This window comes from Macaca nemestrina, chromosome 2 (assembly GCF_043159975.1).
Source record: "Macaca nemestrina isolate mMacNem1 chromosome 2, mMacNem.hap1, whole genome shotgun sequence".
Taxonomy (NCBI): domain Eukaryota; kingdom Metazoa; phylum Chordata; class Mammalia; order Primates; family Cercopithecidae; genus Macaca; species Macaca nemestrina.
The window spans coordinates 19,850,661-19,869,682 of NC_092126.1; the positions used below are offsets into that span (position 1 = coordinate 19,850,661).

The following is a 19,022-nucleotide window of genomic DNA, read 5'->3' on the forward strand; positions in this document are numbered from 1 at the left end:
TTGTCACAATCCAATGCTGGAGAAATTACACACACCCTGAGTGACTCTACCAGGAGAAGACTCATGGAGCTTGTGCCATGGTTTCTTCTGAACTTTCCCATATGCCTTTTCCCTTTATTGATTTTGCTTTGTATCTTTTTGCTGTAATAAATTTTAGCTATGAATAGGATTATATGCTGAGTCCTGTCAGTCTTCCCAGTGAATCAACCAATCCAGTGGTGGTCTTGGGAACCCATAACATAGTCCAGTATAAGTCCAAAGTGCAGAAACTGTGCCTTATATCTACTTGTATTTCTTAGACTGTATAATATACTCATATATAACAGCAGTTCATCATATGCAGTGATTATTTTTCTTTTAATATATCCAAACTAGTCTCAAGATGTGTTGCATATCCACTTCAGCATTAGTTAATACCGGTGAACTGGTTAACAATAAAAATACATGTAATAAGAGTGGTACACCTCAAACAACAAATAAAAAGGCAGGTTTTTGGCAGCTTGAAGTAACACAGTTGGACAAAAGATTGATTACTTTGACCATGTATATAGTCTGCAGCTCTGCAACCTATTTCAATGCTGTTATGATAATTATCTGCCTGTAAACTTCCTAAAGAACATTCTAAGCATGCTTAACTTGATTCTTTTTTGCTTATTCACTTATCTTTGGAATTTCACAAAATAGAACATACTTCAGTTCTGTGTGATTGACAGAACAGGGTATTTTTTCAAGCTTCTTTGTTATTTACCAACAGCTCTGTGATGTTTCAAACAAACAAATAACCCATGCTTCCTTGTACTTTATATAATTCTTTCAGAGCTGTATCTCACTTATTGGACAACAGATCATAAAGACTGCAACATAAGTACAAAACGAACATTAAAATAAGGGAAAAGAAGGCCCAAGGGATGAAAGGAGTCAGTAAAAGAATACAGCTAGGTTAAAGAAAGTTCCAACCCATCCCTGATGACGAAATACTTTTTTGTCTTTACCTGTGACAGCAAAAGGAAAAAAGAGAAAAGGCTCTTATTACTTCTAAGGCAAACGTCATTATCCAATATAGAGACTTTATAGCAAATGTCGATTACGCACTTCAAAAAAGCAAAGAAATATAATGAGGAATTTTTATAAAACACTATATAATTCAGTGACTCTTCCTCTTACAGAGAAAAATGTATAATACTAGTATGCATACTTTACCTATATACGGCAAACAATATTTTTTAAACATTACTAACATAGAAAACATAAATCATTAAATTAGTGAAGTCAAACAGCTAGAAAAGGACACAAAGTTGAAATCCAGAGTTTGTCAAACCATCTCCCTAAGACACAAGGTGCTAACTCCTAGATCCAAGAAAAAGTAATGATTTCATCATTGCAGTTGGTGGGATATTACTGTTTTGGCTTTTGGAAGGTGAGGAAAGTGGGAGGAAGTAAGAAAGCGATTTGGCCATTCTAGAGTTTTCCTTCACTTCCATTCCCAATGTACTCAGTGTTCACTGTGTTAATGTCTACCAGTATAGTTCAGTCATTTATTTTAGCAGCTTTATTCACTGCCAATAATATCACTAGCAAGGAAAGAATACTATAAAATTAAATTTTATATTTAAATCAATAACTTTTCTTTTGATACCAACAGAGTTTATAATCTTGTCAAAGTTTCCCCAATAGCAAGATCAGGATTCTCCTTTCTAATCTCTAAGTCAAGCCACCTTTTCAAATCAAATCAAAGTTCAAAAAGGAAAGGGGCTAAGCACTATTCTTCTCTTCAAAAAGAAACATAGGCCGGGCACAGTAGTCCAAGCCTGCAATCCCAGCACTTTGGGAGGCCAAGGAGGGAGACTTGTTTGAGCCCAGGATTGGAGACCAGCCTGTACAACATAGTGCGACTCCATTTCAAAGAAAAAGGGGGAAAAAAAGAAACCATAAATTTTCGTGTTTCTTACTTTACATTATTAAAAATATATTTTATAAAGACCAAGATTCAAGAGTCGACACCATTTGAATAATATGAAAACTAATTGTCACCCAAAAGCTAAAATTTTTTTGTATTACATTATAGTTTTCATTATATTGAAACGGCATATTACTGGAACTTACACAAATTCATTGTAGAATTAGAATCATGTAATTCCAGATTAAAATTAAATTTTAGAATTACAAGGGTATATAATGATGAAACATTCTAAATGTTATCTACTGCTTGACAAATTTTAACTGTATTTAAACATTAGGTGAAATATGCAACTCAGACTAACTCAGTGTACAGTAAGTAAAAACCAATGGTGTATAGATAAAGAGAGTATAATGTAAGCTGGTTAAAAAATTATAATGAAGAGACAACTAGTAAGAATATAGCAACCTGGCTGAAATTGATATTCATTAGGGTACTCCTCACATCAATAGGTAACATTTGGACTCTGTGGTCTTTATCAGTGTCCCAGCTGGTAATGGTTGAAAGTTAATGCCTTACCCAATTCTGTTCAATTTTCTATCCTAATTAGCCCTCCAGATCTATAGCTGTGAGCACCAAGTGTCTGTGCTCAAAAGAAACTAATTAATGCTAGCAAATTAGATCAAGTCCAAAGATCCAACAGCCAAACTCTTAGTTAAATGCTCCTTGTTAATAGGAAGTGTAGCTGTCAATAACTGCTGTTGGTGACTATAATGAGGCATCTTTCTTTCATTGAAAGTGATTTCATTTCTCTTTGTCCATGGAAAAGCTGTTCCATTCCCTTCACAAACCTAAGTTGCTGACAGTCTGACCCAATTCTTATGATCAGCTGGGTTGAAATGACATTTAAAAAAAAAATCTAACGGAAAAGCTTTCCTACATAATCATGTTTTAGGCATTTAGCAGAAAGTCAGACCACTTATTAAAATTCCTGTATCTTTTATCTAAGAACCATACAATTGGCATACATAATGCTTTTATACAAAATCCTATAATTATTTAATAAAGCAAAAGCTATAAACAGTAAATAAACTACAATGGAAATGTGCCGATTCTAAATTATGTCTTACTGTTTAGTTTAAATGAAGTTTTCTTTTGATGCTTGAATAATTCTAATGTATATCATTTCCTAATTTATATGGTTAGAAAATAGACTTCTTATTCTCTTATCAATTTTAGATTCTAAAACATTGTTTTGAATCACATGGCCTAAAAAATCAATATATAATTATAAGAAATTCAAATTATGTTATTACATTCTAATATAGATGAATACATTTAAATAATCCAAATGAATCACAGATTTTAAGATGCTTTCAGTCTTCAGAAAACTCAAGTATGTTGAAAAAGCAAAAACTTAACTACATCAACATCCTAAACAACTTCTGATGAAGTGAAAATTAAACACTTATTTTCTGTACCATTATAAAACACTAGTTTTGTAACACAAATAAATATTTTAAAGTTATACTCTATTCTTTCATTTCAAAAACCAAAAACAAAGTTTCATTGTCTAAGAGAAAATGAAAGACAGTTCTGAAACCCAAAGTCATACAATCATTCTGCATTTTCCTTGGAATTATGTCAGTAAAATTTAAATCTGTAATTGAGTTAGCTCGCTTTCTTTCATTCCAGGTATAAAGATAATATGCTACATGACAGCATAAATACAACTTACATGTATAACTTCAGACTGATATATCAGTAATAAGTAAATTTCCCTAGCAATAAAAAGCCCTACAACTTTAGTATAGAGTTTTTAAGTTTTATCTCCCCTCACCTGAATCAGGATATACATTTTTTAAGTTCTATGAGGAATGTGCACATTGTACCTCTTGTGACCATAAACATGACACCTGCCAATGCCATACATGCCAATGCTACTACTTGCAGGTGTCACTAGGTTGACTTCTCAAGACACCTGGGGGTAGGTGTTAAAGAAAGGTACTCTGATTAAACTATTAAACTAATACAGGAAAGCAAGAGTAAAACCACAGGATGGTTATTTATATGAGTTTTAAAATGGATAGGTCATAATAAGTTACTGAAGAAACAAAAATGACCATCACACATTGTTGAGTCCAAAGAACTACTCTTATTTTATTACCTCCATTCATCAATTGCAAAGGTCCTCTCTAAGGGCAGAGGACAGAGAAGGGAACAAAAGCATTCCTAGTCTCCAAATGTTATTGACCCAGTCCTGAAATTAGAGTTGACACAGCCCTGCTCCCCTGTAGAGAAGCTTGCAGTGGAAGTGCAGCCCATCATCCTCGCTAAAAATTGTGTTCCCTCAACAAAGATGACCACACGGAAACTGAAGAAGTAAAGCCAGGAAAATAGCCTATGTCCATAAAATTTTGTTACTTCTTTTTGATGGCCCTTCCAAGAGGTAGAATTTTTTTAAAGCTATTTCTACAGTAATATTGCCATGTGCTTTTCTAATAACTCATCATTTACAAATGTATTATGGCCTCACTTTTCACCTTTCACTGCTTTGTTTACATGTTTCACTAGAATATTGCACATCAATCATTGATGTCTCTAGATCTACAGGAGTATTTTATGTTAAAACATTTTCCAAAGAAAACATACATGTGTAGCTGTCTAGTGTATGTATTTACATAAATATCCTCCACTTAGAAACGTAAAACAAAACAAAAACCCCAGACTCACTGTAAGTGCTATCAGGATTCTATTAACAATTCAGTAATAGACAATGACACCAAAGAAAATCACCTTAGAATATATATATATATTATATATATACATGTGAATATGGTGACAGATGGAAAACAGGTATAGGCTAGATCTGATGTTTCTTCCTCCCCTATAAAATCATCAGAATAACTTGTTTGTCCAAATTACTGATACCAAGTTTTTCTATGGATATAACTGTACCTCTGAGGGTAAAAAAAAGATGTTTTTTACTAGTAATTTAGGGAAATATTTTTAAACTGTAAATGAATTGAACATCACTGGAAGTTCTGAAAGCTGAAATACTGGTATTTCAGCAAAAGGGTGAGAAGCAATTCATACATATTAATTCACTGACTACTTGATTCTGGGGCTAAGGATTAAATTCAGATCATATTATTAAAAATAAATTTGATCTTTACATGAATATTTGAATCTTACCTTGAACTTGTTCAGAACACCTCTCTTTGGCCTTTTCTCTCATTATTTTAGGGATCAAAATATCTTTTTCGACATGTCTGAGATGCTGGTCTGAAAAAAAAAAAAGATCTTTCTTTAATAAAGTCTCAAGCAAATCACCAGATTAAAGGAAAAATAAGACTCTGGTTTACTTAAAAGCCTATGCAAATATACTCAAAACTTACAACCTTATGAAATTGTGATTATTTTAATCATTGAAATTCATCATATTTGCAATGATTTTTTTATATACAACAACAAAAATGTGAGGAATACAAGCATCATGTTTCTTAAAATTTCTGCAAACTATACTATGACACTTTTACTTTATAACATATTCCATGCAGTCTTGTCAAAGTTGGCATCTAAATCATCACTCCCTTATTAATATAATCCACAAAAGAGAATTTTCACTGATACTGAGATCCAAGAATAGATGAAGAGATACAAGATTAAGAGACACACAAGTAGTTTTTTCTACCTAGCAGTAAGAGTAGCCTAAAAAAGAACTAGCAGAAGAAAAGGTGGAACTGCAAGTCCATATGAAAACAAAGCGTATGTGATTTCTGTGCATTTTAAACACAACTTCTACAATTGAACTAAAATGGCAAATTGAACACCTGCTCTAGAGTCCCACCTGCTCCTTAAATGCTAAGAGAGTCCTGAAAAATAAACAAGGGATAAGTGTCTTCAGTGAACCAAAAACGATGAGGAATCTCTGAAAGATAAAAAGGCAGATTAGATCAGATTAAATGAGGTAATCATATTGCTATAGAGTGTCCAGGAAAAAAACGCATGCCAAAAGTGGGTGCCGCTCCATGCTCTGAAGCAGCAAATATGAAAAGCAAGAAAACTTCCCTGGGGTAAACTAAACAGTTATTAATTAAAGTGACTCAATAGGAGCCAAATGGTCACCTCCTCTGCTGCCTTCAGGTCATGGGTGAAAAAGGTATATATAGCTATTTATACCCAAAAGACCAGACAGTTTCCCATTAAAAGAATACAGGAAAGAAGATTTTAGATTATTGTGAAGTATAATAAATATACTGAGGCAAATACAAAGACCTGAGTCCTCAGACAGCAATGGACCATGTCTGAAACCCCAGAATCCTAAAAGCTTCAAAAGGGAATAAACACTGCCTACATAAAAGAAAGAGATTCAGATTTACATCATGGCTCACTAGCAAGACATGATGCAACAAGACAATGGAGAAATAACTTCCAAGTTCTGAGAGAGAATTATGAAGAATTCTAGAGTCTTTAAACAACCAATTATAAGTGAGGTTAAGAACATTCAGATATATAGGAACTAAAATGCTTACCACCTTCAAACCCTAGAGAAAAAGAAGTAATCTCCTTGTTACAGTTGATCCTTGAGCAACATGGGTTTGAACTGTGGGGGTCCACTTAACACTCAGATACTGTCCAATCAAATGCAGACTGAAAATACAATATTTTGGAGATGCAAACCTATATGGTATACCAACTTCTCAGGCCGACTTTTCATACATATGGGTTCTGAGGGGCCCATGGTAGGACTTGAGAATGCACAGGTTTTGGTAAATACGGGGCTCCTGAAACCAATCCCCTACGTATACTGGGGAATGACTACTATGTGCAACAACCACCACTAATCAAATTTAGTGATGTGGAACAATAAACAATAAACTATTGGTCAGAGGGCCTGATCTGGGAAGACTCAAAGTTCTGGTGGTTCTGGTGTTGGTTTCAACAGCTACAAAAGCTGGGGCTGGAGGATTTACTTCCAAAATTACTTCTTTTTTCATATATGTATCTGACACCTGGCCTGGAATGGCCGAAAGAAGTGCTCAGTTAGGACTGTAAACCAGAACATCTACCAATGGCCTCTCTACCTGGAGCCATGCTACAGCATTCGTTCATGCTGCACTATACTGATTCCAAGTCATTAAGGATAGCCCACACTCAAGTGGAAGGAAATCAGATTCCATTCTTGGTAACAAAACCACATTACAGAAAAGCATGAACGATGGGAGATAATTTTGTAACCTTCTTTGTAAAATAAAATATCTCACAAGATGTAACAGAGAATATGCTCTGACAGAAAAAAAACTGAACACATGATATACAAATGTAAAATATATAAATCATATTACAAAAACATATATTTAAATGTTAAAACTGTGAAGTACTTGAACAACATTATCGACTAACTTGACCTAACTAACATTTATAGAATACCTAATAACAGCAGAACATCTACTAAAATAAACCATACTGTGGCTAGAAAACAAACCTCAATAAATCTGAAAGAATTCAAGCACTACAAATTATGTTCCCTGACACCAATGTAATTAAATTAGCAACCAATAACAGATCTCTTGATAATCTTCAAATATTTGTAAGCTAAATAACACACTTTTAAATAACCCATGGATCTAAGAAAATGTCAAAAAGGAAGTAAGACAGTATTTTCGTATGAATAAAATAAAAACAATGTATCAAAATTTATGTGATCCAGCTAAAACTGTACTTGGCAGGAAATTTGTAGCACTAAAAACCTATCTAGTAAATGAAAAAAGGTCTTATATCAACTTAAGTTTCTACGTTGAGAAACCAGCAAAAGGGTAAAATAAACACAAAGCAAGCAAAAGCGGAAATGATAAATATCAAACTATAAATCAATGAAATAAAGAATACCACACAAAAGAAAAAAAAATGAAATTAAAGCTGGTTCTTTGAGAGGATCAGATTAACAAAATTTATAAACCACTAGCCAGAGTAAGGTTACAAATTTCAAACATCAGAAATGATAAATATTTTTAAATAATAAGGGAATATTATGAACAAATTTAGGCCAATGAACCTGACAACTAGAATGAAATGAACACATTCCTTTAAAAAAACCACAAAACAACCAAAACTCACTCAAGAAGGCACAGATACCTTGATACCAAAAGCAAGAACGGTATTTACAAAACACATACACATACCCACAAAATCCACAGACCACTATGCCTCATGAACACAGATGCAAAAATCCTCAACAAAATATTAACAAATCAAACCCAGCAATACATAAAAAGAAAGATACCTAACAACAAAGTTGGATTTATTCCAGGGAGACAAGGGTGGTTCACCATTAGAAATTCAATCCATGTAATCCATCAGATATATTAACAGACTAAAAAAGGAAAACCATATAATCATATCGATTGATGCCAAAAAACTGGACAAAATTCTACACGCATTCATAAAAAACAAAATCAGTATACTTGGAACAGAAGGGAACTTCTTTAATGAAGGACATCTACAAAAAATCCTCTAGCTTACATCATACTTAATAGTAAAACTCTGAACGCTTTCCCTATAAAAAAAGAGACATGGTATAAAATTACACAGAATTATATACGCACACATGAGTACATGTAAAAACTGGTGAAAACTGAAATGGTCTATAATCTAGTTAACAGTACTGTATCAACTTCAGTTTCCTGGTTTTGATATTATACTACAGATATATAAGTGTCACCACTGGGGAACGCTATGAGATGGATACTTAGTCTATACAGCATTTTTCACAATTTTATGTGAATCTATAATTATTTCAAAATAAAAAGTTAAAGAAAAAAAGTCTACAAACAATCACAGGAGAAAATCCTCATGATCTAGATGTCATATAACTCTAGAACAACAAAAAAAGTGCATGTAAAAAACTGGTGAAATTTGACTAAGATTAGTACCTGAAGCAACGATATTATACCATTGCCAATTCCCAGTTTCCGTGTTCACATTTCATTATAGGAGCCTGTCCCAACCTTTTCTCATTTTTGCCCTAAAAGGAGCCTTTTTTGACATTTTTTTCCTAATGTACCCCTATGAAATGTTAATATCACAGATAAAGCATATATGTTTACGTACTGCAGGTGTAACAGTGCTTTATATGTTGAGAGTATTTTTGTCTCCACCAATGTCAATTGTTATCCTTTGAAGGCAGTATCACACTCACTGAGAATATACATACCATGGTTATGTAAGATAGCATCATTAGGGAAAGGGAAGAAGGTAGATACATGGAAACCGCATGATTTTGCAGTTTCCTATTATTATTATATTATTACAAAATAAAGTTATAATAAAAAAGTGAAAAAATGTATAAGGAAGCACAAAGGACACAGAACAGCCAAAACAACACTAAAACAGAAGAACAAATTTAGATGCTATGGAGCAACTACCTGATTACAAGTCATACTACAAAGCCACAGAAGTCAAGACAATGTAGTGTTGGCATAATTTGGGTAACCAAAAAGAGCAATGTAACAAAAGAGAACAAAAGAATCCAGAAATACTTCCATGTATAAACAACAAAGTTATTGACAAATGAACCAAGGCTAGTTTATGAAGAAATAAAAGTATTTTCGACAAATGGTGGCAGAACCATATTAACATGGAAAAAAAAAAAAAGTTAAACCCTTTGACCACCTACTTCACAGTAACCACAAAAATTAATTGCCCATGGATCATAAGTCTAATGTAAAAACTAAAACTATTAAAGAAAAAAGACCCTTCAATTCCTTGCAGTAGACAGTTTCTTAAAAGGGCATAAGGCAGTAAAAATAAAGTATACAAATTATCAATTTGACTTCACTAATATGAAATTATTTGTTTATCAAAAGACACAATTAAGAAAATTTTGAAAAGGCATGCTACAGACCAGGAGGAAAAACTTACTTCATATATATTTTTTTTTATATAAAAATAAATAAAACAAAGGACTTGAGTCCAGAATATATCAAGAACCCCTACCTATCAATAATAAAAACTCAATAAAAGATGGGCAAAAGGCTTGAACTGACACATCACAAAAGATGATATGCAAATTGTAAATATATATATATATAAAGGTGCTCAAAATCATTAATTATTAAGAGACTGCAAATGAAACCCCTTGTATCATTTTGAATGCAAGAGAATGACTAAAACTAAAAACAATGACAACATCAACATTGGAGAGAATGTGGAGCATCTGTAACTTTCATATCTTGCTGGTGGGACGATGCAATGATACATTTCTCTGGAAAACTGCTGAGTTATAAAGTTAAATATGTTCCACTATTAGGTATTCACTTATGCAAGATAAATGAAAATGTAAGTCCTGGTTCACACCTGTAATCCCAACACTTTGGGAGGCCAAGGCGGGCGGATCACAAGGTCAAGAGATAGAGACCATCCTGGCCAACATGGTGAAACCTCATCCCTACTAAAAATACAAAAATTAGCTGGGTGTGGTGGCGTGCGCCTGAAGTCCCAGCCATTTGGGAGGTTGAGGCAGGAAAATCACTTGAACCCAGGAGGCGGAGGTTGCAGCAAGCCGAGGTCGCATCACTGCACTCCAGCCTGGCAACAGAGCGAGACTCAGTCTCCAAAAAAAAAAAGAAAATATAAGTCTAGAAAACAACTTGTACAAGTCTATTTACGGAAGCATTATTCAGAATAGCCAAAAATTACTTAGCAATAAAAAACAATGATACTATTTGTATACCATTACTATCAGTAGGGTAGGTGATCTATCCTAGGTGAATCTTAAAAACATCTGAGCAAAAGAAAGCAGACACAGGAGTACATACTGCCATGATTCAAGAACATGCAAAGTTAATCTATGGTGATAAAAATTACAACAGTGCTTATTTATGGGAGCTGAAAAGGTACTCTCTGAAAAATGTCTTCACTAGGGTATATACATTTATGAAAACTCATTTAAGATCTGTAAATTTCACTGTATATTTTACCTCAATTTAAAATAGATTAGCTTAAAAAATTATAGAAATCTGCACTCACAGTGGAAGATTTCAACCCATAACTATTAGAAATTAGGTTACTAAGTAGACAAAAAGATTCATAATTTTCTCTTTAAAGTTACTGTTCATCTTTCATTAGATTTCTATTGGTAAATGTATCTTTCCATAAATAACCTGTTGTAATTATTTACTGCTGGTGTTTAGGTTCAACTGATTTTTTATGTTGTCCTTATAATCAATACAACCTCTCTCAATTGTAATAATTTGACAACAGATTCTTTTCCAATTTCTATGTAGACAATCACAGAAACACTTTTGCATCCTCTTTCTTAATTCTTGCTGGCTACATCATTTAGAAAAGTGGTTAAGTAGTAACTAGCAAGACCTCTGTCTCGGATGCTCAAATTGTGTTTAAAATCTTTTCAGTTGTCACCATGCCGGTGTTTGCTTATCACTTGCCTCTCTTATGTTTGCATTGTTTTGGTGTTAAAGTTGTATTAAACAATAAATTAGGGACCTTCCTCTCCCTTTATATTATCTAGAACATTGTGTATAAAACAAAGATTATTCTCAGTTCCTTGAAAGTTTGTTAAAAACCATCTGTGATGGTCAGTTTTATGGGGTCAGTTTGGCTGGGTTATAGTCCCCAGTTATTCATGCAAACATTAATTCAGGTGATGTTGTGAAGGTATTTTGCACATATATGCATATATATGTGTGTGTGTATATATATACACGTTAAGATATATATGTTTTTTCCTCCTACTGATTATTTTCATGGTGGAATCCTAACCGATACACAACCTATCAGGGCCTGCGTTTGGGGGTATGTATGTGTGTATGTGTAAGACACACAGGCACAAAGATAATTTTAACTTTTGTTTCAATTTTGTAAGGGCTTTTTACTTACTCTAGAGTCAGCTGAAGTTTTAGCAAGATTATATTTCTCAATGACACTATTTCACTTAAATTTTCAAACAAAAAAATGATATGAAGAGGTTCACATAATTTTTTTTCTCTTTATGACACCTGTGGTTGTATTCTAATTTTCATTGCCTATGTAAAGGTAGACAAACTATTTCTGTTAAGAACCAGAGTATAAATATTTTAAGCTTTGCAGGCTACATATAATCTCTGTCATGTATGTGTGTATATATGTATTATATATATATGTGTGTGGATGTGTGTGTGTGTGTGTGTGTGTGTATATATATATATATATTTTTTTTTTAAACAACCCTTCAAAAATGTTACTAACCGTTCCTAGCTTATAAGCCTTTCCAGATTTGGCCCATAGGCCTGAACTCTTCGCTATATCATTTATTTACACATTCTCTTTTTCCTTGGCTTTGCCAGAAGCCACTGGAAACAGGCCGGGCACAGTGGCTCACGCCTGTAATCCCAGCACTTTGGGAGGTTGAGGCGGGCGGATCACTTGAGGCCAGGAGTTCCAGACCAGCCTGGCCAATATGATGAAACCCTGTCTCTAGTGAAAAAAAACTACAAAAATCACCTGGGCGCGGTGGCACGCGTCTGCAGTCCCAGCTTCTCAGGAGGCTGAAGCAGGAGAATTGCTTGAACCCAGGAGGCGGAGGTTGCAGTGAGCCGAGATCATGCCACTGTGCTCCAGCCTAGGAGACAGAGTGAGACTCTGTCTCAAAAAAAAAAGGAAACAAAACAAAGCACTGAGAAGGAACTGGAAGCATGGATGGAGAGAAAAGGACAAATTCAGAGGGAGTTCCTACAAGCCTGATGGTGCCTAAAGGGGCTGAGGGAACAGGATGATTCAAGGAGGACTCCTAGTTTTCTGGCTTCAAGTAAAAGGATATGACCATTTATTGAGCTAAGGAATACAAAAGAAGGATCAGGTAAGACAGACATTCAGTTGTGTACATGTTGAATTTGAAGGGACTGTGACACATCTTATAGAGTGGAAAGCTGATGCTTACTTACAGAGAAAAGAATAAAACTGAGACTATCCCTACAAATTCCTTTTTGCCTTGCCTACAGAATAAATCATAACTAGGCATCAATAACTATTCAGTGTAATTACTAAACAGATTAGAAGATACTGGATTATACTGATCTATTTATAAAATCAATTTCAAACTGTTACTTTTTTTCACATATATAATTTTCATGTACACAACTTAGTCATAATGCATCCTGATGAATCTTCTCTTTGCTCTATAAATCTTCCAACTAGGTCTTAAATGACTAAGGCAATATTACTTTAAATCAATTCCTCGAATACAGACATAGATTTGTAATATCAAACCATTTTTCCAAAAATAAATTATAATAAAAATGTACCTACATTATGAATTCTAAGATATAATATTCTATCAAACACATTTTTAAAACGTGTCAAATTTTAAAACTTGATGGTTTGTCAAGACATCTGATCATTCTTCTAAAACTTCCTAGGGCAAATAAACAATTCCAGAATTGTATTAATATTGATTTCAAATTTTCCAAATTCTTGGTATTAAATCAGAAATGACAGTATTAAAAATATGAAAATTCTACTAAAGATTTTCCTACTTGATAGCATACCAGCCACTAAATATCAATGATTTATTAATTATAATTTTTGAAAAAGCTATCTTTAACATTACAAATATTATAGATACGGCAATTTTTATTCACAATATTACAAAGTGATTCTCTTAATCTCAATCTGGTGTATATATGTTACACATTTGTACAGAGGTTGAAAAACTAAAAATTAAATTTTGAAAGTTTGCTACTGTATAGTCACATAAATTTATACTGAATTAATGAATCAGGATAACACCACCAGGGAAAATTTCCAAAGCTCTAAGTTCTCAACATTCTATCATCACCTGGAAGTCAATTTTCACCTTTTTCACTGGCTGAATTTGTTAGCTCATATTTTGCTTTGGGGCTCATGTGTTCTTGCAATATGGCAGTACTAGATTATAAGGCTACTGACAACAGCACTTGCTATGAATCCACAAAGACAACAGTGAAGCAAATCAGAATATTACAGAGTCTTTAATAGGAAAGAATGTGATATATGAAGGGCAAGCTATGCCCTTTCAATAATGAAAACATTCTAATTTAACTAATATGATACTTAGGTAATGCCACTTTTTAAAAAATTTACTAGTTACACTTACTTGTTCTTGAAGACAGTTTGGTGCTACTGTTTACTCTGTAGGGAAAACATGAAAAATGCTTGTAATAAACTTGCAACAATGTTCTCATTAGCAGTAGTTTCTATATTTGGGTCCCTCTTGTTTGTTTAGCTTTTTGGGGGGAGTATTTTTGGGGTTTTTTTGGGTTTTGTTTTTGTTTTTTGAGACACAGTACTACTCTGCCACCCAGGACAGGGCGCAATGGCGTGATCACAGCTCACTGCGGCTTCTGCCTCCCAGGTTTAAGTGATCCTCCTATCTCAGCCTCCCAAGTAGTTGGAAACACAGGCACACATCAATACATCAAGCTAATTTTTTTCTGTGTATTTTATAGAGATGGGATCTCACTATGTTTCCCAGGCTGGTCTCAAACTCCTGGACTCAAGTGATCCACCCACTTCAGCCTCCCAAATGCTGGGATTACAGGAGTGAGCTACCACCTCCTACTGGCCCCTCTTCTTTACTAGCTATGAAGAGCTTCAAAAGGCAGAGCCCCAGGAAGAAGGCATGATGTACAATATAATGAGACCAGAGTTCTCAATTGTTAGTTCTCACTAAGTGCTTCACACCAGGAATCTAGGCAGACACCAGTTTGCCTCAACAGCACAAAGATATGTATGCTCATGACCAGATATTCCTCTTGCCAGTCTGTTCATACCTTCTTGCTATAATGACAGAGTAAAATGAGGAAGGGTAAAGGAAGTGACATCTTAGAATAGGAAAATTCACCTTCTTCCCTTCAAGCCATACTTGAACTGACAAAACAAAAACAAAAAGGGAAATCAAGACTAGGAGAGATGTTTTTTCCCCCACAATGCTCCAGCCTGTCTATGTCTGTGAAACCTGGAGATGAGGGCAATGAATATAAACAGTCTTCATAACAGTTCTCGCAGGTATTTTGATTTCATTTTGCAGATAAAGAAGTAGAGGCTCACAGAGGTGAAATGAACCAAGCCTCTAATAAAGTGCCAATGCCAAGATCATGTAACCTAGGTTCTAAACCTTCAATGACACCACCATGCACATCGAGTGGTGGCCTTAGGACACTTAAGCAAACAAGGCTAAGTGAGCTTCCACCGTTATGCTGAAGCAGGGAAACAACCCTTAGACAGTAAGTTTGTGATTCAGAAGCACCACTTGAATAAGCAATATTCAAAAATTCATAGTTCTCAATTTTTTATCAGAAAGTAAAATCAAAGGGAATTCTGATTCTGCTTCCTACCATGGGGAAAAAAAAATGTTTTAAAGCAAGAGGAGCAATTTGTCAGTTGGTTGAAAAACACATTTAAAGGGAATAAACATCAAATATTAGGTCAGCCACTAACAATCTAATTTTGTATAAACTCAAACGCTTACAAAATACGGAAAGTACATCAGTGAGGTAGATGTGCCTATTTCTGCTTAGCTTCTGGGTCAAGTACCACCCATATCCCACAATAGTATGCTTCATCTGAGCTTCTCTGTCCTATCAGCTTTCACTGTTAATTAACCACCTTGTTCACACTAGATGTGCCCATTTCCCAATAGCACCTATTTCTTGGACCTCAGATTCTGCAGATTGCTAGGTGTGAAAACTTCCTCTTCCACCCACACTGCTTTAACCAAGAAGAGGCCAGAAAGGGACAACATATTTAAAAGTATACCAAAGCAGGAAATTAACTTATGCAATAAGACATGCCAATTTTAGAACTGTGTTACAACCGCCATTGTGGCCATACTTTCTTAAATGAACAAGTTTCACATTTACTTTATTTGGTAAAACTTCAAGACTGTCTTTGCCCCTACAAGCACAATTTCCCACTGATATCCGGTAGAAAATCAGCAGTGTTATGGGACAGGAGCAGACATTTGACAAAGTAATAAATGACAGCATACCTGTGGCCTTCTTAGCAATACATTGCCTGATTTACTTGTTTTTCTCATACGAATCTAGAAGACTGTGTAATATTCTCAACACTATGAATGTTCCTCAAGCCTCTGTCCACCCTGTTACTACTGGTTCTTTTATCTTACAATATTTCATAGAATTCCTATAAAGAAAATATAATACTTTGATAATGGGATAGGAGAATTATTTTTATATTATATTTTTATATTGAATTATTTTATTTTTCACTTCTTTCAAAGACTCAGCCTTTGCTCAAATCACATCATCTTTCTTGGTATGGCTTCAGAGCTAATCTGAAGTAAACATGAAAACCAGTTCCATAATATAACTGTTTTGGGGTGGGAGCAATATGGTTTGCCCCCACCAAATCTCATGTTGAAATTTGATCTCCAGTGTGACAGTGTAAGGAGGTGGCGCCCAGTGGGATGTGTTTGGGTCATGAGGGCAGACATCTCATGAATGACTTTGTGTCCTTCTAGCAGTAATGAATTCCTGCTCTTGCTAGAGTGGACTAGTTCTTCAGAGTGGGCTGGTTCTCAGAGAAATTGACTAGTTCTCAAGAGACTGGGTTGTTGTAAAAGTCAGTATGCCTCTCACGTTTGGTCCCTCTTCACACATGCTCGCTTCGTCTTTGGTCTTCTCTGCCATGTTCTGACACAGCATAAATGCTCTCATCAGAAGCCAAGCAGATGCCATGCTTCCTGTACAGCTTGCAGAACTGTGAGCTAAATACACCCCTTTCTTTACAAATTACTCATCCTAAGGTATTCCTTTATAGCAACACAAAACAAACCAAGACAAGGGAAGAGGCAGCATTTCCCAGAATGATCATCTATCACCTTCACCAGACTGTCTCTGGTTAAACTTTGGCTTAAATTCAAATTAACTTTCAGAACAAAGATTTGCCAAAATGAGGATATTAAGATGAGTGTACTGAAGAATCTGGAAGGAAATCTTAAAGGGGTTTCAAAAATATCCTGAACAATGGTAACAATATTAGAAGTATACACACTTTCAAGGTAATATCTGCACTTAATCCTCCTGGGGCAATCCCACAAGGTTCCACCTTTAAAGATGGTGTTTATGATACTGAGTTCTCAGTGCTCCTCTCTATCTCCAACTCTCCACATTTTCAACTATCTACTGGTGGTTTCTAAGTCCCACCAGCATCTCAATTCCAACTTAAATTTTCTACAATGTAAACTCTCATTTTGCCAACCTAGTGGTTATTTTACCCTTCTTACCTGAAAAATCAGCTTACAGCTATATAGTACACAGAAGCAACACGATAGTATTTACAGAAAGAAGAAAAGGGTGGTGGATGGAACTGGTTTACAAACATCATCTCATTTAGAAGCAGGTATAAAGAAACTAAGACTCAGAAAGCTCAAAGCACTCATGCATTACCCAGCAAGTAACAGGTAAAGCCAAACTCTAGTTCAATCTCGGTCTTTGTTTTCCATCTTCTACCTCTTATTTTTTGTTATCAAAGTTTACTTATTTAAAACTTAATTCAACATTTCTCCATCCCAAAGTTCTTCCTGACCTCAGCACTAAAATGTGATTTCTCCTTTCTCTAACCCCAAGATTTTGCCTGCACTCGTTCTGTTGCTATAACCACACCAGGACTTAAACACATCATATCACACTACATATGCAATCTTCTCCTGCTAGATCACTGGTTGGCATGAATTGAATTGTGTTTACCATTCTCCAAATTCATATGTTGAATCCCTAACCCCCAATGTGACTGTATCTGGAGATAGTGCTTCTGAGAGGTAATTAAGGTCAAATGAGGTCATAAAGGTGAGGCCTTAATTCGATAGGATTAGTGGCCTCATAAGAGGCAGAGGGCTCTCTCTTCTTCTCCCTCTCTCCTCCTCCTCCTCCTCCAACCTCCTCTTCCCCCATCCCTCCCCGCTCACCACCATGTAAACACACAGGGAGAAGGCAGCCATCTGCAAGTCAGGAAAAGAGTCTTTGCCAGCAACCAAATCTGCCTGCCCCTTGGTCTTGAATTTCCTAGACTCTAGAATAGTAAAAAAATTAATGTACGTTTTTTAAGCCACCCAGTCTATGTTGTGTGGGTCATTCAGTCAGTCTACGAGATTTTATTATGGCAGCCTGAGTAGACTAAGAAAGATTTCGGTACCAGAAGCTCTCAACCTTGGCTGTACCAAAGAACCACCTGAGAGGACTGTACAAAATTCTTAACGCTTGGGCTGCACCCCAGACCAGTTAAATCAGAAATGCTGGGGTAAAAGCCAGGCATTGATATTTTTTAAGGCTCCCCAAATAATTATAATATGCAGCTAGACTGACAACTACTGCGAGTAACAGTTAAGTTTAATGAGGTCAGAGACCACGTCTAACTCATCTTTGTAATTCCCTCTAACTCCTAGCATACGGTAAATATGCAATAAAATTGTTGTAATGCTTAACAAATGACACATATATTTAAAAGACTTTTAGTGTTTGATAGTTACGGATATACTGTAAACAAATACATATGTACCTATTATGTACCAATCACCACACCAGGAATTGTGTATACAATAACGAATCAGTCAAGCAAGGTTCCTTATTCTGCAGCATAAACATGTGACACTCTACATTCCAATTAGTCATGTTTAGGTAATTAACGTATCTTTTGATCTGTAAGAATCTCCCTGTAACAGTTCTTTAGCAGAACACAATGCAGGATGGTAAACACCACATTTTTAACAATTTTTTCCTTCAATCTTCTTACTTAAAAATGCAAAAATAGGCCGGGCGCAGTGGCTCACACCTGTAATCCCAGCACTTTGGGAGGCCAAGGCGGGTGGATCATGAGAGGAGATCAAGACCATCCTGGTTAACACAGTGAAACCCTGTCTCTACTAAAAATACAAAAAAAAAATTAGCCAGGCATGGTGGCGGACACCTGTAGTCCCAGCTACTTGGGAGGCTGAGGCAGGAGAATGACGTGAACCCAAGAGGCGGAGCTTGCAGTGAGCCGAGATCTGGCCACAGCACTCCAGCCTGGGCGACAGAGTAAGACTCTGTCTCAAAAAAAAGAAAAAATGCAAAAAATAGAATAGGGGATT

At 35.3% G+C, this 19,022-nt stretch overlaps 1 protein-coding gene across 1 annotated transcript in view; it reads right to left on the minus strand.

Annotated features, from left to right (window-relative positions):
* The window catches only part of LOC105488958 (C-X9-C motif containing 1), an 80,013-nt gene that overhangs the window by 53,796 nt on the left and 7,195 nt on the right, over positions 1–19,022 (minus strand). The window contains 2 exon segments of the mRNA XM_024795098.2: positions 5,093–5,182; positions 14,031–14,065. Coding sequence (XP_024650866.2) covers positions 5,093–5,135 — 43 coding nt within the window. The 5' untranslated portion in view covers positions 5,136–5,182; positions 14,031–14,065.